This window comes from Thalia democratica, chromosome 7 (genome assembly GCF_965202585.1).
Source record: "Thalia democratica chromosome 7, ktThaDemo2.hap1.1, whole genome shotgun sequence".
NCBI classification, from domain to species: Eukaryota; Metazoa; Chordata; class Thaliacea; order Salpida; family Salpidae; genus Thalia; species Thalia democratica.
In genome coordinates this window covers 36,423,193-36,446,364 of record NC_139171.1, presented here as the reverse complement: position 1 = coordinate 36,446,364, position 23,172 = coordinate 36,423,193, and the positions used below count along the sequence as shown (strand labels likewise).

The following is a 23,172-nucleotide window of genomic DNA, read 5'->3' as shown; positions in this document are numbered from 1 at the left end:
TTTGAGTATATAAAAAAGATTTGAAACGATCGATTTTAGTTTTATTTAAAAAAAGATATTTATCAACAAAAAATCGATAATTTAACAAAAGCTCAAAGTATGGTAAACGGTGGCTTGTTTATACCCTTAAAAATTACAAGTATAAATAAGCACACTGAAAGGTTATACTTTACTTTTGAATTTACAATGCTAAGTTACGAAGTTATTGTTAATGAACTAGGCTGCTTCGGCGTTTCGCAAACAATAACATTTTTGATATTGTGCTATTGTATGATATTTTACAGCTTTAACAATAGCAATAACTCTATGTTTTTCTACAAGCCTACGTACAGGTAAATGGAGTATAAATTTAGTAGTAGTTGATCTATATAGTTGGTTTGGACTAATTATCTTTAAGTTGAGTATTCTAAAACTTATAAAGCAACTGATTTTCACTTAAGTTTAGAAAGACGTTTTTAATATGCTTTTAAATAAACTTTGAATGTCAAAAAACTAACAAGAACAAAATATCAAAATTGTAAGATTGGTTACGTAAATAATGTATAACTGTTTTGTAACTGAAAAAAAAAACATTATTTAATAATTACAAAAATATAAGATTAAACTGAAACAAACTTTTACAAATGACTTAAAACTTTTTTTTACGACTTTTTGCATTGCAAAAAGATTTTAAAATAAGAACAAAAAAATATTTAGTTTTGTTTGCTTTACCAAATATAATAAGTTAAATTTCAAAGAAAAATAGAAAAAAAAACTTGGTAAAAGATTAATAGTAGCAAATGTTTTATGGCTTTAATTTTTTCTAATTAAAAGATAACTTTTTTTACTATAAATTACTTTCTTAATAAATGTAATATAATTAGTATTGAGTGAATAAAAATTAAAGATGCGATGTCTCTCCTCTAGATGAATATATTGCAGACGAGGAAACAATTTTAAAACTAACTACACCGGTTGATAATCAAGGAAATTATGATAGATGTCATAGGTAGAGTAGTTGTGTTGCATAAAATTATTTATTTAAAAATCAATATTACTTTAGAATGTTTAGTTATAGTAAGAAAATTTGTTATAAAGTTTAATGATAAAAAGCTAGCTGTTTATTAAAACTATGAAAACAGAGAAATGATTTTTTACAGAATTAAATTACAAAAAAAAACAACATATTAAAAAAAGAATTTAACCTTTTCGATTTTTTTAAAGAAAATATTGTAAGAATTCAACTTTGCTGCTTAACTAAAGTAATTTTTTTTAATGTTTGTGTTTTATTACAAACAAAACGAATTGGTCAAACTTTTGTTTTTAAGATATATCTCTGTATTTTGAACTTTTTTTTCTACTTTGATGACTGAAATTGACTACTTATTTTTGTTTTTATTTTTTCAAACTAACTAGAACTAACACTTTATCATTTATTACAACTAACTAGCTAAGAAACTGTCTTTGTAACAAAAAAAAAAACTATATGGAAGTACTATTGAAACTACTGTTTTTTCAATCAAAAAGGTACGGCTTCAACTTGTCTGAATGTGTGAATGGCAGCCTCGGCTGTGTAAACACTTCAGCAGAAATTGTAAATTGCAATGACAAGTATCATTACGACACATCTGTTTTCACAGAAACTGTAATAACTGAGGTTAGCTAGCTGTTAAGCATTAAAGCAAAAAAAGAGCCTCCAATTTATTTTAAAACTAAAAAGGTTTAAACCAAAGTTGTCTAAGACTTAACAAAAGTTTGCAATTAAATTCCAACACATGATTAAATAACTTTAGTTTGACTATGTTTGTGAAAAAGAAATTTATGACACGAGCACGTTTGAAAGAGGAAGATACCTGGCAAGCATTGCTGGAGCAATTGTTATTGGTAGTGCTGCTGACCAGTAAGTAGAACAGATATGAAATTTTTATATTTGATTTGTTCAGAAAAAATATCAATGTTAAATTCTGCAACATTTTAATTCTTTCATATTTAGCTGATAACCTGTTTAATGCTACAACAAAAAATACTACCTATTTTTGATTGGTAAAAAACAGTTAGTTTATCTATCAGTTTTAAATTTTAGAGCTTTGTTTGCTATTTATGAAGTTTAAAGGCTTTAAAACAGCTTAATAAAATTGTTATGGTAACTTATGTCTAAAATAAATCAACATTTGATGATAGATAAGTACTTTGGACAAAATGATTAAAAATTTAAAAACATTTTAGGCAGGGAAGAAAGTACTTGTTGTTTTTTGCATCTACAGTTTCAATAGTTTGTAGCTTTTTTGTTTGGAATAGCAAAACAATTTATTTTTCCGGATTTTTAATTTGTAATGAATTGGCAAAAGCGTTTGACCATGGAGTCTACTTAATCAGTTTTGTGTACGGTAAGCTACAAAAAGTTTTTTTTTTATACTTAATTTAATATTTTACATAAAAATAAAAGTTAAAGCTTCAAAAATGAATATAGGTATTAATACTAAGTAAAATTTTAGTTCGAAAAAAACATAAATATAAGTATGTACTAAGGCTTTAAAAATAATTTTTCATACCTTTCTAGTTTTATATGAAGAGACCGCAATATACTACTTACTTGAACAAGATATAACTATTAGAAAACTTTAGTTTGTTATAGTTTTCATATTTTTAGCAATTGAGTTGGCAAATGTTGAAAATCGTCTTGTGTACTTGATATTGTCGAATTGCATTTACCCGTTAGCTCAAATCCTGAAAGCTTACATATCATGGAAGAACAAACACTGGCGTACTATATATGTGTGTTACTAAACTTAAACAGCTTGAGTTCTTAATATTAAAAGATATAATTGCAACAATTTTTTTAAAGAAAAGATATCAAATATTTAAATTTTCTATGAATATTTTAGTAGTAAAACTTTTTCAGTTATATAGCAATATCAAAGGTTTTAAGTAAACTAGTATTTAATTAAAAAAAAACTTTTTAAATTCATTTAATTAATTGATGCCATTAAAAATTAATTTTTAATAAAAGTTTAACTTAGTTTTACCTACTTTTTGAAACCGTCAAATAAGTTAGTTTAAATGATCTTCTTTAATTTTCTATGAGCCCCCTTATATATAAACATTTACTTTTTGATTACCAGAACAAAGTACAGTTTTGTTATTTTGCTTCATTAGATATTATTTTGTATACAATAAGCTTATATTGAAATTTAAAAAAGCTGAAATGCATGTTGGCAATTACTCCGGTTGCTTTTTTAACTCTCATTTTACCCGAATGTCCAAGATGGCTGTTTTTGAAAGAAAAAACAACTGCTGGTAAAAAGGTAAACTTTTTTGTTTTATAAACGATAAAAAATCAATTTTACTTGTTTTCTTACTTTTAGGTTCAAAAAAAAACTCTGAACAAGATTTTAAAGTTTAAGGTTATGTATAGCGTTGTTAAAAGACATTTTGAAATTTTTTATCATGTTTCTAAAATTTTACTTGATAGAACTTAATTTTGATCTAAAGCTAATAGATAAAACTTGCATTTTCTATATAAAATGTGTTTTAGTCAAAAGGTAAGACACTGTCCAGTAATATTTGCTTGAAAGCATTTATATGGCCTAAAGGCCGCAGTTTGCCGACCCTGCTTAAAAGACTTATAAAACTATTTTGAGAACTGTAGTAGTTACGATAATTACTAGTATTACAATATAAAAGGCTAAAATTAAGTATAAAATTAAACAAAAAAAAATAATGTATTCTGTTCGACAAAAAAGTAAATAAAGTTAGAACATTTTATATTTCTACAATTTCTAGTAAAATTATTACCATAAGTGAAATGAACCTTAAATATTAAAAAGGAAATACTGCCTAGAAACTTAATTAAGAATAGGAGATCTATATATTTTTTAGGGTTAAATGAAAAATATCTTCAAATTTGTAGATTATTATCATCAAAAAAAGTCAAATAAAATTACTGAATTGCGACAATTTATAAACACCAACACTTTGAATTTTTAAAGAATCTACCATTTGCTAAATATACAGAAACAATGTTTTTTAATTCTGTTGAACTTGAATATATGCTATAATAAACTAGTAACAAAGTTTAAAGATTTTAATTTTATTGCTTATTAGTAATGAGACATTAAAGAATACTTTTTAGGGTAAAAAAGACTATAGTTATAAACTTCAGTTTACAAACCTTGTATTGAGATATTGAGACGAAAATCCGTCTTTTACTTTGGCCTCGTATACATTAGTTACCCTTAGTGACTAATAACTAAGTTTATTGAAAAAATATCCCGAATTTAAGCTGTTTTAACATTAGGCTTGTTTAGATTTTTGAGCTACACGAGTTTTTTAATGACAAAAATAATTTTGTAACAAAATCTTTTTAGTAAGATACTAAAAATGAGTTTGGATGATTTTTAATTTTAGAAAAACGAAATTCTAGTAATTTTATTTAAAAACATATTGGAAACGAAATTAAACAGGATCTTTTCAATTTTTAAATTTCATATACTTTCTAAAACTTACCCTTGTTAAGTTAGTTCTATATATTTAACTACAAATACTTTTTTTTTGTAGGTTATTAGACTAATGGCAAGGTTAAATAATAAAAAACTACCATTAGACATTTGGAAGAGTTCTCAAACAGCAAAAGTTTTTGGTCAAAATGTAAGTTAAAACAAATTTGCGATAGCGCGAAAGTTTTTTCTTATTATTCGAAAAAAAGCTGTAATTTAATTATTGTTATAAGAGTATCAAAACTTGTTGTGTAAAAACATACTTTTTTAGCTTATAAAGGAACAATTTTACACAATCTACGCCATATTCAGGGACAGAAACATAAGAAAGCTAACTTTTCTTCTCATGACAACTTGGTTAAACTTTATTTTTTTGTTTTTCCTTCAATTATATTAAACGTCAGTTCATACAGGATTTCAATTATGTTAACGTATAGAAGTTCTCTAAAGCTTGCTGGAAATTACTCAGATTATTACTATACTGACCAAATACTAAGTGCGTAAGTTTACTGGGCATTAAACATTTAATTCTAAAAAAAAGTAAAATTGTTTTCAAGTAATTAAAATTAAAAAAAAAATCAACCTATTGCAGAGGCAGCTGTAGATCTGGTTTCTATAATCGTACTAGGTGTTCAGATGCATTTTTTTGAACACAGAAATGTGCTGGTATTTGGTTGTATAATCTCTAATCTGTTTCTTTTGGCTTCAGCTGTTATAAAAAGTTTCTCCGAGTTCAGTTCAAGTATGGTTTTTAAGTATATTTTTTAACCACTGCTAAGAAGTAAATACTGTTGTTTCAGTTTAATTGACTTTATTTTTTTAATGATGCTTGCTAGCAATAATAAAATAAATAGTGAATATAAAAGTTCTTTATGTAAAAATAAATTGAAAATGCGCTAATTTGAGCATAAGAAGCTTTTAAGATCAAAAACTATACATAACTTTTGTTAAAGATTTAGAAAATAAGCTTAAGTCTAAATTAAAGGTTTTTACAAGTTGAAAGACTCTTTTACTTTTTATTGAAGTTTGGAATTTATTTAGTTTTCATTTCTACTTAGTATATTCAAAAAAATTATGTTGATAAGGTATTAATTTCTTGTTAAGTGAATAAGTATCACCTTTACATCTAAAAATTCGTTACTTTAGCTTAGTTAAAAAAACTTTAATATATAAGCCTCACATTAAACCTCTACTAAATATTTTATGTAAAGTGTTAAAGGTTTAGTATATAACGTAAGTAATTTTTGACTAAAAAAAGTAGTTGTGATAAGATTAAAATAAATAAGCCATTTTTTTACATTTGTAAAGTGTTTAATGTTGTAATTCCTATTTACGACATCAGTTGGAAATAGTGGACTTTATTTTATTTGATATAAAAAGTAGTAGTAAAGTTGCGATAAATACACATAATATAAACAGAATTCTTTATAATATCCTACTTACAGCATGCTTTAACATAGGGGTTGGCAACGTTTTTATATCAACGGGCCGGATCCGGAAAAGTTTAGTCTTTTGCGGGCCGGAGCATTTTGAACTAGTGATTTACCGGATCTAGCCGAATAATGAATTTTTAGATCCGAATCCGACTAAAAACTAATTTTAAGTCGAGATACGGATCCGGTCGGATTTTAATGTAAATAAAAGTTTCGGATCCGGCCGGAATCTAACTTTATGGATACAGTTGATCACTTTTTTAAATCCTTCAAATTCAAAATACTTTCTTAAGTCTGACAACTTAAGATGTAGATTGAGACATGTCAGATGTTTAAATAATGTCTATAAATAGAATTGAGATTGTAATTAACAAAGGTACATATGTAAAAAAAACACTTTGCTTGGGGTAATTTTACAATAGATATTCCAACTAAGTTTGAACAACACAAAGTATTAGGACGAAATAGTGTATATATTAGTACACATTAATTTATAAAGTAATTTTTTAGCATGTTTTTGAAGTCAAATTCCTACAGTTTTGTTTTGTAAAAATATGATACAAAGTTTTATACAAATGTTGTAATACTGACTCTTTGCGGGCCTGTAAATTTGCTAGCAGGCCAGTAATTTTCATTTAGGGGCCGTATCCCATTAAAGTTTAAAAAACGGTCGGGGCCGGTCATTTTCACTCTGCGGGCCGTACGTTGCCCACCCCTACTTTAACACATACATATGATAATATTTGTTCTAGCTTTACGATTGTGTTATATTTTAAGTATATATAGACATATTACATGTTTTAGTGTTATGGTATCGGTCAATAAAGACTATAAAGTGTTTTTGTGCAATAAAATGTTTTAAAAATACTCTAAATAACATTTGAAACAGCTACTTATTTCGTTGCAAAGGGTTTTAGCATAACATCACATTTCACGGCAAACCAAGTGTTTGCATGCATATACATTGTGACAATGGAACTTTATCCCACAGCTACAAGGTATCAGTAAGTTTGTAATTTTGCAGCGTAAACAGCAAAATTTAGTTTTGACTGTAGACTTTTTTTTAACCAGTATAAGATCATCAAACAGCTTATGACTTTTAAAGTTTAAAATAGTTAAGTTTGTGAACAACAACGGTTGTATTAGTCTTCGGTAGTAAATAAGAACTAAACATTCTACCTTTTTTTTTAAATAAGCTAAAAAGTTAAAGTCATTTATTTTTTTTTATAGACAAAAACTTTATCTAAAAAAGATTTTAAACTCAGACATAAGCAAAAAAAAAATTCTACGTTGCAAAATAAACTACTTTTTGTTGTATAACATCTTCAATGTATTATGAGGTCATCTAAACTTTATTGACGAGTAACAAGAAAGTGTCTAAGTACCAGTGTTTTAAGTTTTTATTTTATAAAACACATTTTTTTTCATTACTTAGAACTAAAAACTTTTTAATAATTCCACATTTTAGGTGCACAGGTTTATCAATCGGTAGCATTATGGTCAGACTTGGAGGTATATTTATGTTGTATGTTAATATTGATACCTTAGAATATCCTTGGATGTTTTATAGCGCAGTAACAATTTTGGGTAAGTTTTTAAATACTCTTAAAACTTGTTAGTTTAATTTTTTGTTTTTACATTACTTTAGTTTATTAGCTGTCAAGAAAAACTACACTAAGAAAAAAAATCTATAGTTAAAAACAACTTACAATTTGTGACTTACAATTTAGTAAAAGGTTTTTTAGTTTGAATTAAAAACTTTCAAAAACAAACAAGGTCTTTTATTCAAAACAAATACATTTCAACAAATTTTCATCAATGTGATACAACTGTAAGAAAATAAAGAAAATTTTAAACTTATATAGCTTTATAATTGCATCAGAAATTAGTGAATCCAGCAAAAAACAAAACAGAAAAGTAATTAAAGTTCTAAATAAACATAACTAAATATTTTATGAGAGCACTAATGAACTAAACAAGGATAATGGATAACCAAAATTTTTCTGTTTACATAACGTTGGTTTATTTATATACATATAACATGAATGCATATGGCTAAATTTTGATCAGGTCAAAAATATTATTAAAACTTCTCAATATTAAAATTTGGTTTCATTATAACTTTTTCCACAAATTGGATTTTTGACAAAATTTTCTGATATTGAAGAAATATTTATTGCATTTAAAGTTGCTATACTAATTGTCATTGGCTGATTTTTAACATGTTCTCTTACACTTTTAGTAATGTACTCTTTTATTCTGGTTTCAGGATGTTTAGAGGTTTGACCAATGTAACTGTTTAAGCAACAGCATTCAAACGTGTAAACCATGCAACTTTTATTTTTGTTAAATATGAGGTCTTTACCTAAAGGACTCAAAAGTTTTTGTTTAAACTTAATTATGAACAAAAAAAATATTAAAAATTCCTATACCGTACAGAAATCAAGTACATACTTAATTGCTATAAAATTAATTCAAACAAAATAAATTTTAGATTTTTTTACTTATAAACCTTCTATATTTTTACTTGGTAAATAAGAAGCTTAAGAACAGCTTTATAATGTCCATTCGAATTTATGGCCATAAATTTTGTTGTTTATAGCGTTTTATTGAAAACATTGCTTTTAAATTAAAATAATTAAAATATTTTTATTCTATTATTAATTTTGTTTTATGAGTTTAAGTTGTAAATGTATTAACAATTTTGTTTTTGTTAATTTTATTTTATATCTGTACTACTTAGCAGTTAGTAAAAAACATATGTCTCACCTAATGTTTATTACTGTTTTAGAATATTTCAAAGATTTGATTTTGAATATTGTAAAAACTGAGAAAAATTATTTACTTTGAACAAAAGTACTTTAAAATTTTTTAATTGAACTATATACTTATGTATGACAAATTATAAATGTTGTTTACAATTTATGAAATGAATTAATAAAAAGTATTAAATTTTTTATGATCAATCTGTAAAAAACTTTTATAGAAAAACTTGCCCAAAAATACGAAAACTTTTAGAAAATAAATAAACTCTCAGAGTATTTAAATTTTGTGTTAATTTATATAGCTTTGTTTTTACACCTACTTATTTTAAAATATACTGTTGTTTTCTGCTAAATAAATATTCTAAACTCAGCGTTATATTAAAAAAAGGTTTATAAGAAAAAAAAAACATAAAAAAGTCTAAATTATGCAAATTATGTTAAATCTTTTTCTTTATCTTTTTTTTAACTTAATACTGTTTATATTAATTTTAAAGGCAATTAAAAACGTGTAAAAACTACAAAAAAAAAGCAAAAAAAAAAAAGCAGTAGTATTATTATAATATTTTTTGTATTTAAGACTAAAGTAAATATCTTTTAAAAATACTAAACTTGTATTTTTAAGGTTTTACGACGTCATTTATTGTTTACCGTTTTCCAAAGACAAAGTATTTACAAATGGAAACAATAGAAGAATCTGAAAGTTTTTACGAGAACATTCAACAAAAGAACTTTTAAGTCTACGTTAAAATTGAGAAAAAGAGGCAAATATGGATTAGCTATTTTCACTTTGAGTCAACTTGTCTTTTTGTAACAATTTAACATTTAAAATTATTTTCTCTATACTTGTTCAAAGTACTTGTAAGAATGTTTACAATTCCATCATTGGTGATATTGTCACTTCAGACCTCATGTAATGACACTTTAAACTATACGCACTTTGCTCGCCGATGCTTTAAAAAAATAACTTGACAAGTAGATTGAAAACAATTAAAATTGAAAATCATAAGTCAACTTGTTGTTAAATAAAGCTAAACTATCTGTTACTGGTATGAATTTTAAGTTGATGTTTTTCATTTGGTTGTTCAAACGTGCATTAAAGTAAAAATAGACTTAGACTGTCTTTGTTAAAATATTATCGAAAAAGATTTTTTTCTGATTAAAACGCTTTTCCGCAAACAGTAAAAACATTCCAACTATAGATAACAAAGTTATCTGAATATCACTAAAAAAATATATAGTTAAATATACTTATTATTTTTTAAGCGATTATCTAATTGAACTCTAGATATTTTATGACTTACTCTATTTTAAAGAACATAACATTATTACGTAAGTTTCATTACAAGAAAAAATAAAGTATTTCGTAAAAACATGCTTTCAACTACAAAACTTCATTATTTTATATATTTTTATGTTTTTCGTAAAATATTTATACAACCGAATAAACATTACAGTTACAACTTATTATTACACATGGAATGACCATCATAAAATTTAAGTGATTAGTTAGTACTACTATCATTTTTTTAGCTATAAAAGTTATCTTATGAATAAAAACTTAGCTATTAAAACAAAAAAAAAAGTTAAATGAAAACTTGTACAAAATATTACATTAGTGTATTGCGTCATATTATATAGTTATGAACAAAGTACAATTCAAATAAAGAACAAAGTATTTTTAAAGGGTCATCAAACATTCCATAAAGAGATTTTACGCATTTTCCATCCTATTAATTGCTAAAATGTTCATAAAATTTTAAATAACAAACAATTAGAAACATACAAATAACACAATCTTTTACTTTTGTAAGACTTATTTCAAAAGTAGCGTTTTTTATACGGATTTTAGTCACCTGTTTGCTCTTTTATAGTATAAGAATGTACGTCGTATGTATAACACAAAATTATATTTTATTAATCATTTATTTAAAAAAAATGAAATGACTCATCAATAAAATTTTAAGCAAATCCTTAAATAAAATTTTAGCAGAAAACTAAAAAAAAGTATAGAAATTTTAACTAAAAAAGAACAAAAACATTAACGTTTTTATGAGTTGTTTTGGTGATATTGAAATAGATTAATTGTAATTTTAAAAATATATGTTAAAAATTTTGTTAAAAAACTTATTTTAAAAATCTAAAGGCAATACTATTTTGATCGTCTTAACTTACTTAATTAAAACAAGTTTGAAAAAAGTTTTAAAGTGTAGTTTTAATAACATTAGTTTAAACAAAAGCAATTGTTTAGCTTAACAATTCCGAATACGAAAAGATATACTATCAATTAATAAAGCTCGCACAAACATTTTTTTAAAATAAGCTTTTGTTTAATGAATCAATTAATTGTAAAACTTTAATTTTAAGATCGGTTTCATTGTAAGCAGTTACTAAAATATTGATTTTGCAATGTTTGTTACTTGCAATGAAGAAAGTTTAATAGGTTTTAAGGTTAAGCGAAGGCGAGATTTTTCAAAGTTGTCTTACAAAACTTTACATCAGTAAGATAGATTGAAACTTTGACAAACTAGTCTTTTGAAAAATAGAACTATTAAAACGTATTTATGAGACAGGTTCAAAATTCAATAAAAGGTCAGTACAAACAATATGGCAATATTAGTTGATAAAACGTTTTAAAAAACTCACTTAAAAGTTATAATAAAACTTTTCAAGGTTATTTAAATCTTATGCTATAAAAACTTACATAAACGACTTTTTCAGAAACAAATTTATATTTCAACCAGTAAAATTTGACTGAACCCCTTTTAATGTCTAGTTTGATGTATACAAAATAATATAATTTTATATACGGTCATTATTAGACTATACTGTTTCAATGTTTTTTTTACCAAACTTTTTTATAACTACTAGTACTATATTAGTCTAATAAAATTTAACAAAAATTACTTTTAGTTTTGGTACATTAAGGCTTATAAAAAACAACTAAAACAACAGATGATAATGACTAAAAAATTTTCAAAAAACTTTAACCTAAAAATACTTTTAAGTTTACTTGAGATTAAATGAGTTATTATTTTATCAGTTAATAAATTATCAATAGTTTTTATATAAGTTTCTCTAAATATAGATTACCAGAACCATACCGTAGTTTCACGAATTGACTATCTGAAATAAAGGTACTGACTTTATAACAGTAAATATAAAGTTAAAGAAACCATTGGCGAAAGTCTAATAGAGAGATTAAGCTTGGACTTTCGTTTGCCGTTAGACAAGTTCAAGCTAAAATAAAGGTTTGATTATACCAATCCGATCATCAGACTACAAGCTTTCGGTAGACTGAAACCCGGGTTTTGTTCTTATTTAAATTCGTCAGTCAGTTGTAACCGAAAGAACTTGCAGTCGTAAACCTACAAACGGTATATTTTGCTTTACCATGACAAATGGCAATCACGAAGCCCGGGTCTCAGTCCACAAAAATCTTGTAATCTTATGATCGAAGTTATATGATGTAACTTCAATGTAAATAAAACGGTTAAAAAAACATGAAGTAGTTTTCAATCGGTAAAACTTGTAGTTTAGAAAAGAAAAGTTTAATTTTTTTATAGTCGTAAAACTTTGTGCAACTTAATTATTTAGAAAAATTTTAAAGAATGACTCTTAGATAATTTATATTTCCCTTCAACTAATACAAACTTAAACTGGTTTTTGCTAAAATTTAAAGACAAATGTTGAGGCGTGTATTTATATTGAAATATTTAGAAATTTAATATAAACATGTCTTTAAAACTAAACAAATAATTGTGTTTATTTTATACAATCTTTAATAAGTAAACCAGTTTTCGTACTTAAGGAATTCGCTTATGATAGAACTTTGTTAATTTAAGTTTACATGTGAAGTAAAACTTATTTTTAAAATTACTTTGCAGAATATAAATTCAATATGTAATTTTTAGTTTATACAGAAATATCGTTTACAAATTTTTTAATATTTAAAAAGTTCGTTATACTATGTTTTTTACGGATTATCAATGACTTTATCAATTTGACAAAAGTTCTATTACATTTAAAATACAGTAACCGAATATTAAAAAACTAAAAAAAATCTTTTTCTTAAATGAAGCTGAAAATTTAGTTTCGTATGTAAATGATTTAAATTACACTTAAACCAGCTTTATTTTGTTTACACAAGTCGTCATAAAAACATGTGTCTGAAGAAAACATTATGTTGTTTATCAATTCATATAACATTTAAACATGCAGAATTTTTGCAAGTCTTTCATCAAATTGCTTGAAATATTCTAATCTTCTTCAATCCAACTTGGGGTGGTAATTTAAATACACGAAACCACCTTAACTTACTTTTGCTTCCCACATCAGAAGAAATTTAAGACTCTTGTTTCGAAAATAAGCTTTTAAGCATTAGAAAAGTTACAGTGTTAGTTTGTAAACTGTATTAGAATTATAGATTAAGTCTTACAGTAAAAGTATTTTATTTTTTTTTTAATACGTAAATTAAATAGATATAATTTAATTACAAAGTAAACAAAAATCTATAAAAAAAAACAACCACAATACTAAAAAACCCTCAAAAATAAAACCTTGTAATAGTAACACTATTTTAAAAATATATTTTATCAAACTTAAAGAATAATTTTCAATTTAGTTAGTGTTGCTGAATGTACAGGCAAAAAACAGTTAGTTTGTCTTATTATAAACAAAAGTTTATAAGGAAGTTTTAAAACATGTGAAAAGAAATGCAGCAGAACTTAAGCTAGTAAACTTTGTTTATATATGTTTTAAAACGTACTAGAGCTTTCAGTGTTTTATTTAGTTTTGAATTTTTAAACAATGGTAAAAACTGCTTTGAAATAGAGATATAGCTTTTTTTTTACGAAGTTAAGTGTAAAATTTTGATTCTATTTAGACAAGCTTTGTTAAATTTAATGGTCATGTTATTGATTTCTTAGTATGTGTTAATGATATAAAGTTGTAACAAAGTAGAACTGTTTTTTAAACTAAAAAAATATTTAAAAGTTGTCTTTTATATTTAGTAAAATGTAAGAAACTTAAATTTTTTTTAATAAACTATGTCTAAAATTTTTCTAACATATCACGACACAAGCATTGCTAATACAAATCAACACCATGTTTTAGTTTATTTCATATATATATATATATGTATAAATGAACTTTGAAAATTTACTAAATTTTTTGTTAGATAATTCAGAAAAGTTTTTTAGTTAAATAGAAAAGTACAAAACAAAGGCTGAACAAAAGAATTTTAAGTTTGAAAATTTTATTTTAAGTTCAAGAAACCTTGAATGAACTTGTTTAACATTTATCTTGATAAATAGTCTAAGCTTTAAAAACTGCTTATGCAATCAGCTTAGACAAAAACTTAAGCAACGAAATAAGACGGATAAAGTGATCACAATTTGTACGACATGAACATCAGCACATAGAATGCGCTCAAACGAGTAGCTAAAGCAAATAAATACGGTTCCGTTTATAAAGCATGGGATGTAAATAAAATCAGTTTAAATTTTAAACGTGCCTTTTTCCGGTCTACCACTGAAATAGCTCATTGTAGTAAATTTGTCGTAAATTTCAGTACAACATGCATTTTTATAAACAGTAAAGCTTTTTGTACTCTAAAGGATTATCAAATGTTTGCTAAAGCATTTAGTTTTTATTAACTCGATACACGACAACAATGTTGCAGGAAACAACATTTTGTAGCGTTTGTTAGCTTTAGTATTAATGTTAAATCTTATTTGGTTAAAGTTTAAATTACTTTATTGTTAGACTAATAACATTATTTACTCTAAAACTAGGAAAAATTAGAATAATCTTTTAGATAATAAAGTTACAATTGCAAAATAAATAATATTTAACTTTTTAGAGCCATTGGAAATAAAAAAAAAAGTTTTTAAATAAATTAAAAATATGCACTAAAAAAGTATAAGTGAGTTTGAGAAATTGAGTTAAACTTTACAATTGTATGCTACATTGCACATAATTACTAGATATTTTCTGCAATATTATTTTACTTTTTTTATTATTTAAATAAAAGTTTATACTTTTTTTTTTGATAACATTTGAAACTTTTATTCTTAAAAAATAACCAATCAAAGTTTTGAAACACCTTTATAACTTGTAAAAAACATTATTATAAATTTTAATAGCAGTTAATTTAATTACGCGTTTAATGAAGTGGTGTGAAGTTTGATGACCAAAACGTTTTTAAAACATCAAGTCTTTTGACCAAGTTTTTTAGCGTTGGTTTTTTTATCGTGTTCAGTAAACTATTAAGCATTAAGTTTATCTTTGTGAAGTGTTTTTAAAAAGTTCTAAATCAGCTGCACAAAATACTAAAACAAAACAGAGCGACAAATAAGACTGCTTTAATGTACCTTTATACTGATTTTTTTTTCTTTAACGTATAAGAAGAAAATTTCATCACACACCAGGTCGAATACGTAAAAAAAGAACAAGAAAAAAAACAAGCATGTCTATCATGAAGTAAAAAATATCTATAGGTAAATCTTAAGTTTTTTTTTTTATGCTGCAAAGAGTTAAAAAACAAATTAAGTTCTGAAAATAAAATCTCATGAATTTATTTTGTTCAAGTTTTGTAACAGTATTTTTAAATAGCCTTGTTTACAAGGAGTAACAATTTAACTTAACATACTAAAATTAAAAACAAATTTGCACATAATTAAATGTAAGATAACCTTGTTTTGAACATAAGTATTTTTTATGTTTAAAAACTTGATTTACATCAAAGTACACTAGGTCAAAAGTTATAAGAAAACTATAGAAATTTTAACAGAATTTTATAAAAACAAAGACACTTTATTTTTTGTACGCTAGATGTCGTCTTGACAGTTAGTAGTTTATTTTTTCCAACAAGCTTCTCTCGTTAACTTACCGGGGAAATAAAAGTTTATATCCATTATTTTTGTACACACTCACCGACCAACCATACATAAAGCTGCGAAAGATTTTTTTTAAAATTTACCCAGACAGTTATTTATTGCAAATGTATTAGCATATTTTTTTTGAGATTTTATAACTTGTTCATTTTAATGAAAACACGAAAATTATTAAAAAAAAAAAGTTTATTTTTTGTTCGAGGTTTAATTTTACGTTTAGATCAGACAAAAAGTTCAGTTGAAAAAACAATCAAATGCGATTTAAAACATAAAAGAGGTTGAAATGTGATGGTAGAGGTGCAGTTGAAACACGACGCTCACAACGCTCATTGTCTGTCTGACGCTTTTATGGAAAGCTGGCCGGCTAATCTACTACACCTCTCATCACCGTTTCAACACAGCTCCTTTTGGTTTGCTTTTATCATGAAAAATATTTTGCTGTAAAACTGAGACAGTTTGAATGGGTTTTACCGAACAAGTTTTGTTTCGCAAACACCTTTTGAAAGTATAATAAGTTGCAACTATAACCATAAATTTAAGTAGTACTTTTATTAATTCAAAACTTACAGATACTTGTATAGAGAATGGTTTTATGGACTTTTTATTTTAGTGCTGTGATTTGACAAGAAGATAAATTTTCTTTAACATTGGTTCGAGTTTAACCAAAAAGTCCAATTATTTTAGTATTCCCTGTTTATTTTTCTTGAGGAACTGAATAGAAAAGCAATGGCAAGAATCAACAGCTGTACTACTAATGCTGCTGTTTGGAAATTAAAAAGTTTTTTACTGATGCTTTCGGTTGCACTTGTAACGATACCATCCGAAGCTAATAGCCAAATTGGTAAGAAAAAAAGTATTATATATTTGATAAACAAAAGTTAAGACAAAAACATTTTAAAAGTATAACACTTTTTTAGTTTTTATTTTAAATGAAACTTTTGATTACTTGTAAAGCTTATTCTTGAACATGCTTCATGTTGTAAAAAAATTATAATTGTTTTAGGCGAAGGCAGTTGTCTAGTCAATGGAACATACTTTGAAGTAAGTTAAACATTTATAAAAAGTTTTTACTAAAGAAAAATAAATCAAGTTCTAAACAATTCGAACCTTTTTGTCAGCGTTCACTAAAGTTGTCAGCGAACAAGTACAATATGTAAATTGTTACCTGTTAGTCACGTCACTTTTAAAAATAACAAGCGGCTATGGCAGTTCGCCGCTTAGCATGCCAGGGTGTTACTTATTCAGTAGCTACAAAGCCGGCTAATTGGTACCAACATTCGTCGCTTTCATCAAATTAGCCTATTTGATTAATTAGCCGAGCTTAATAAGTTGTAAAACATTGGTGAAAAACTCCTGAATTTTTAGTTTTGTTGAAAGCAAACCAACGAAAAGTTTTAGCTGAATTGTTTTGATAAAAAGTTTCTAGTAGGCAGTGTCAAATAAAATGTTATTAAACGTTGGTCTAATGAAAAAACTGTATTAAACCTAAGATACACAAAAAACTGTAATCCAGGTTTTGTGGTCACGGATTAGAGAGCAAACCAAAGGCTACTTTTGAAGTTTTTTACATCTTTTTAATACCAGTTTAAATTTTTTATCTAAATACATTTTCTGACATCCATTACAATTGAAATCAATCCACAAACAGTTAAGCTTTTTATAAAGATTTTAATGAAAGAAAAGTCGTTTGTAATGAAAATATGAAATAGTTTTCGTTTTTATTTTACGAGGTTTTTAAGTTCACCACGTTTTGAGCATTATTTAACAACTTTAACTTAGTAAGGCATGAATAATTTTTAAAACACTTGACCTTCGTTTGAATTATTCATAAAAGTAAATTCCTAAATTAAAGTATTATATGACTAAACTTAGAGCTTGAACAAATAAACGTTTAAAATGTTTATTTAAATTATTTATTCTGAACCTACGGTAATTTCGAATAAAGTGTTTTTTATAAAATTTTTAAGTGGAAAAAAGGTTTAGATTATTTGGATGTATCTATTGACTGTGAGGTTTTGAAAGTTTGATGTTTTATTTTTAGTAAATCAACTGCGTATCAAAACTTTGCCATAAATATTATTTAGTACTTAAGTGTTGGTTAAAAATGTTACAATGTATTTATGGAAAATAATACTTAAGACTAACTTAAGCACAAATGTTTGTTTAAAAATTGCTTTCATTACAAACGAAGTTTACAAAACTCTTTTCATTAAGACAAATAACTAATTAAAATTAATTACTTGAAAACAAATATTGCAAAACTTTTGTTTAAGCTTCAAGACTAAAATAACCGAAAGGCAAACTTTCAAGTGGTCGATTAAAATAAATTGGCTGAGCGCGTGCAGCTAAAAACGCACAGAGCAAATATTTAAAGTTAACAAATTAGCTGTATCTAGTTGTGCAACTCCTTAGTAAAGGCTTCACGCACCAGCGACCAAACAAACGTTCAACATTCACTTTCACCGCCTTGATTGCATGCGGGCGGGGGGATCGCGTCAATGGCGTTTTTTGTTGAGGCTGCAAAAAGCACTTTTCAACCATAAAACTAGCTGCCGCTCGGTCTAGTCGGTTCTTAGTAACCGGCGATAATCCGTAACAACCGAGTGTGACGTAAACAAACAAAGCAGTTAGCGGCTTTCGTTTCCGTAATAGTTAAAAAAATACAAAAACCGGTGCTTAAGGCAGGCCTTTTGTCAGCCGGATCGCCGATTTTTGTTCGGTTTTGTTTATTTATGTTTTGCGCGAAACGGAAAACGCCTCCTCTTACACGCGTTACAGCAAATCGTCCGCGCATTCTTAAAAATTTCTTGCCACCCGTTCGTGCGTTTGCCATACTTCTTTTCTTGCTTGTGACAATTTGTTTGCGCAGTGACACCGACCGCTACTTTCGTGCACTTGAAGGTTGTGCAAGGCGAAAAGATAAACAAAAACAAAGAAATGGAAAGAACAGTAGCCCAGTGTCGCGTCTTGAAAGTTTTATCAAAGTGCAGCAAGTATAAAAAGCCTATTGTTTTAGCTATCATTAGCCGCTAGCGTTCAGCCCGGAAAAAGCTTTTGCTCGAAAATCGAGCTTTTGTTTTTAGTACAATCTGTCAAAGGCGACACGCGCTAATGGCCAGCAATGGGCTTTGAGAAGCGGAAAAAGCAAAACAAAGTTTCAAGGAAACTTTCAGAGCGGATGAAAACTGGCATCAAACCGATAAAATAGCGCTGAAATTGATACTTACCGAGGGGAAGTGAGTTGTGAAATTGGATACTCTCATATTTTCACTTTTATAAGAGGTTTACAACAACTTTCGAGTGGCGGAAAACACAAAGGCTCTGCGAGTCACTTCAAACGGCTCTCATAATCTTTTTCCGTCAACGTTCGCAAGTAACGAGGTCTGAAAGCAAGAGGCTTTTTTTTTGTAGCGACCGCACAGTGAGAAATTTTCAGATTTGAGTTTACGCTCTGCTAGCATTTCACCCTTTTTACCGGCTGAGATTTTTGATCTGCCAGAGCCGACTAAAAGGCAAGTTTAGAAGCTCACGACGAAGTTAGTCGCCCGAGGGTGTCAGCGTGTTACCGACATAATACGCCTGTTTACTTGATAATTTCTAACCATTTGTGCTATCGTAAAGGCTGCTAATAGAAAAAAACAGCCTTTTATCTTCCAAAGAACTGAAACCACCTTTATTAATTTTGTTATCATTTCTCGATGGTTTTATTCGAATTATAAAGATAAGTTGCTATTGATTTTTATCTGTTGACAGATTTGTCTAGTATCTGTAAGTCAACACTTGCTAGTTTTGATTCTTTCTGCCTAAGTAGTAAGAGAGCAATTACCAATAACGAATTTCTGAATATCTGTCAAAGTTTGTCAATGGCTTAAACAAACATTAAAAATTTGCGACTGGCAAGCAAGATTAGAACCAAAACGTCTAGAAAGTTTAATTCAAATGCAAATATGTCTGCAAGTCTACTGCTTTGATTTCAGGAACAAGCAAAAATGATGTTGTTGAATTTGCATGTATTAAGCAGGAAGAGAATATTTAGACAAAACAAAAACACCGGCACAACAGCTGAATGTAACATACACAAGTATCGGGCGGCTTTCAAGCGAAGTTACGGCGCGCAGACAAAATAAACCATTGTTGGCGATGAGATTGATTATTGCAAAACAAACAAATAAACATGAGCGTACCAGCAAAAACATTAGTCCGATAATGCCCTTGGCAACAGTCTCGCACTTTAAAATAGAAACAGTTAAGCTGAAAACAAATTTCGCTAGTTAAAAGAGATACACTAAACTAATTTGGTTTTTAATCGTTCAAAAATAAAAAACAAGCTCGAGAATTAGCGAAAGTTAATCTGGCAAGCGCGGTTCCAATAACGAAACGGCGAGGATATTGAAAACCTGCTAATGCCGTTAACTGGCCCGAAAAGTACCTGAAAAGGGGAAGTTGTTGCGATGCAATCCACACAGATGCAATCAGCAAGCTTGTAGTCTCTTGTGTTACAGCCAGCATGAAAAGCCAGCCGCAAACCGGAACCCTTGTGTCTCGTATCTCCCACCCTCCGCTGCTGCGCTGCTACCTGCTTCGTGTTAGCGTTGAAAAACCAACTATCTGGTTTTGTTAGAGCTCCTATAAGTGCTACAATCGATTTTTTTTGTGATTATGCTTTTTGATACATACAACTTGTGTAAGAAAAAATAACAAATACACATTGAGTTTTCTCAAAGCGTATTGAAGCGTTCAAAAATTTAATAAAACAATAAAACTCTTTTTGATAAGAAAAACAGAAACAACCCGTTCTTTCTTTTACCTGCTCGCTACAAAAGTGGGTTGCCACCAGTCAATCACGTCAGGCCTTATCAGCACTGATTGTTTGTTACAGCAGCGCGCTTTGATACTGGCAGATAACGAAACCCACCGCCACTGCGCCCGCTCGCTATCTCCAACTTCCCTTTTGCAATCAAGCCGACTTGATTGATGTGGATTTCGAGTGCTTGCGAGGGAAAAGCTGATTAACGCATTTGTTTTCGTTTTGCAGAGCGGCTTCGCTTGGAAACTGGACTCGTGCACCGACTGCGAGTGTTCAGATGGAATAACGACGTGCCAGGCTGAGAAGTGTTATTTTCCCGACTGCACGCAGGTACGTTTTTTTTTTGTTTTAATTTTGAAACAGTAATTAGTGTTTAAACTTAAGCATGATACATTAGTTGGTATTGGTTTATAAAAATTGAATAAGACTTTTGATAAATTTTAAATAAAAAAGACGCTTTTGTCAAGTGTTCAGAAAACATTTAGGTAAAAGTTCAACTTTAGCAACTTATCATAATACTTGCCAGAATACTAATCCTATTGTTTTTTCATAAAGTGCTGTGTTTTATTTGTTCCATTCTTTTAATTTCAGGTTTTAATACTAATTAGTCTGAAGCAGTGTGATTGATAAAAGGCGCAGATAGCACCTCAACAATGAAACTCACAGTATTTCAACCTGCAGGGGATTAGGCCATAATAGTTACGGATAATCAGCGTTTTCACAAAGTGATCAACTTAAAATTTTTTAGCAAACAAGCCCAAAAGCAACTGTTGTCCGTGGAAAGCTTTTAAGGCCGCGGTGCGGAAACACAAATGTGCCTTTTTACCATATACATACATGCAAAACCAATTAATCTCGCATCTGTATCACATTCGCGCCGGGACAATGCCAGCGCTTCATGCGCGTTCAAATCATTAAACCTTCGTTTCCGACCTTTCAGCCGTTTACTTTAGATTCTAATCTCGCCTTTCATGCTGTAACAGTTGCTTTTGTTTTTGCAGGACGAGTCGCTGGCGCTGCAGCCGAATTCCTGCTGCCCTGTCTGCGTGCCTTCGACTTCCGAACACCGAACGAGGAGCTGCCGGAGAACGGACGGCAGAGTAGCTGCAGTGAGTTAACGTTGAACTTGTTTCGCAAATTACCACTTGTAAACCGACCTCTAATTCGCTTTCATTTCGCCTTTTCAACTGCGCCTTAAGCCATGCGCATCGCATGCAAAACGCCGTTTAAAGCTTTCAAAATGCGAACTTTGCTACATTTTGATGTTTTTATTTTGCTTCGCTTTCGAAGGGGGGCGGCAAAGTTATTAGCACAACTTTGCATAACCTCGGCTTAAAACTGCAGCAATTTTCAAGATTGTTTCTGTTTGACCCTTTTAATGAATATTTCCAATTGTTAAAAAGTATGTTAAGTTGAGTTTTAAAATATTTTTAAACAACATAAAATATCGCTATTACACGCTATGCGAGACAGTTTTCACGGAACAAAGCGTTAAAGCTAGACATAAATATGTTTAAATCCAAGTTCAAACAAGAGTTAATAAAAAGTTGCAGTTTACCCAGGGGAATTGTAAATACGTCTGTATGCTGTTTAGTTTCTTCTTACGATTGTGTTTTATAAGTATTTTTTTTATTACAATGATACTTAAAATATGTTATGTAAAGATAAAATTTACATAAGTTTTTAGCGTTTTTCCAGCACGTTTTATGTATTCGGGTTTCATAGTTTTTCAAAATTGTTTGTTAAAACTTGAGTTTTATACTTTTTATGAATTAAAGTATTACTTTAAGCTAAAAAATTAAACGAGGTTTAAAGTTACCACAATACAGCAGAGTGGTAAACACCGTACTATTTGGCGTTCATTTTATCTTTCACCACAACGTTTTAACAGGATTTTGCTTTGAATTAGATAATCGTAGTATTTGTAAAATTCAACTATAAAGCAATGTCTGATAAATAGTTTAACCAAATGCTAAATCTGTAATCTAGGTGTTTTGGAATAGTTAAATATCTCTAATGCTTTTTAAAAAACGTTTAAACTTAGTTTTTAATTTAGTACTAAATGTTTTTTTTGTGATTTTTTTTCATATTTATCTATTGTTCTTGCCTTAACAGCACGGAGCGATTTATGACGATAATTGTTCTAAATGTCAATGTCACGACGGCGTTGTTGAATGCAGGCGATTGGATTGTGATACAGTCACGTGTCAGCCCGACGAAGTTTTGACCAATCACAGTTCTTCTTGCTGTCCTGTTTGCGCCAAGAAAACAGGTGCGATACTTGTTTTAGTAATTAAAGAAAAAAGGTTTTAAAGTTGTAGCACATTTCAAACTTGCAAATTTTTTTTATTAAAATGCTTTTTGTTGATTTTTGATGTACAAAAGAAGCTAAGGTCACATGTTGAACTTTAAAAACAGGTGGCTGTTTTGCTTACAAACAACGTGTGACTTTCGCAACAAACAACATTTTAAAATAACATTTCGAAACAACAAAGCAGTTTTTGCTGCACACAGCAAAACAATACCAAAGCCGCTTTTTTATATAATGCCACACATCTGTGACACGTGTGTTTTGATTAAAACATTTTCTGTTTTCAACAGAAACCTGTCAGTTCAAGGGAACGACACTGATAGATGGTCAAATTGTATCCACCATGCCGTGCGAGAGGGTGGTCTGCTCGAAAGGTCAGCGTGTTTATTGGTTTTAAATCTAGTTGACAAGTTTTAATTTGGTTTACTTTTTCAAGATAATTTTTTTTTTATTAATCGCAAAATAGATAAGTTGATAGATTATTGATA

The 23,172-nt window shown here is 28.1% G+C and overlaps 1 protein-coding gene across 1 annotated transcript in view; it reads left to right on the top strand.

Moving 5' to 3' along the window:
- Positions 1 to 16,154: 16,154 nt before the first annotated feature.
- Positions 16,155 to 23,172, top strand: part of LOC145840779 (extracellular matrix organizing protein FRAS1-like) — a 49,386-nt gene continuing 42,368 nt past the window's right edge. Inside the window, exons 1-6 of the mRNA XM_082948109.1 lie at positions 16,155 to 16,407; positions 16,570 to 16,607; positions 20,602 to 20,703; positions 21,375 to 21,482; positions 22,489 to 22,645; positions 22,975 to 23,058. Of these exons, the coding sequence (XP_082804235.1) occupies positions 16,293 to 16,407; positions 16,570 to 16,607; positions 20,602 to 20,703; positions 21,375 to 21,482; positions 22,489 to 22,645; positions 22,975 to 23,058 (604 nt within the window). The 5' untranslated portion in view covers positions 16,155 to 16,292. The remainder of the gene's footprint in view (positions 16,408 to 16,569; positions 16,608 to 20,601; positions 20,704 to 21,374; positions 21,483 to 22,488; positions 22,646 to 22,974; positions 23,059 to 23,172) is intronic.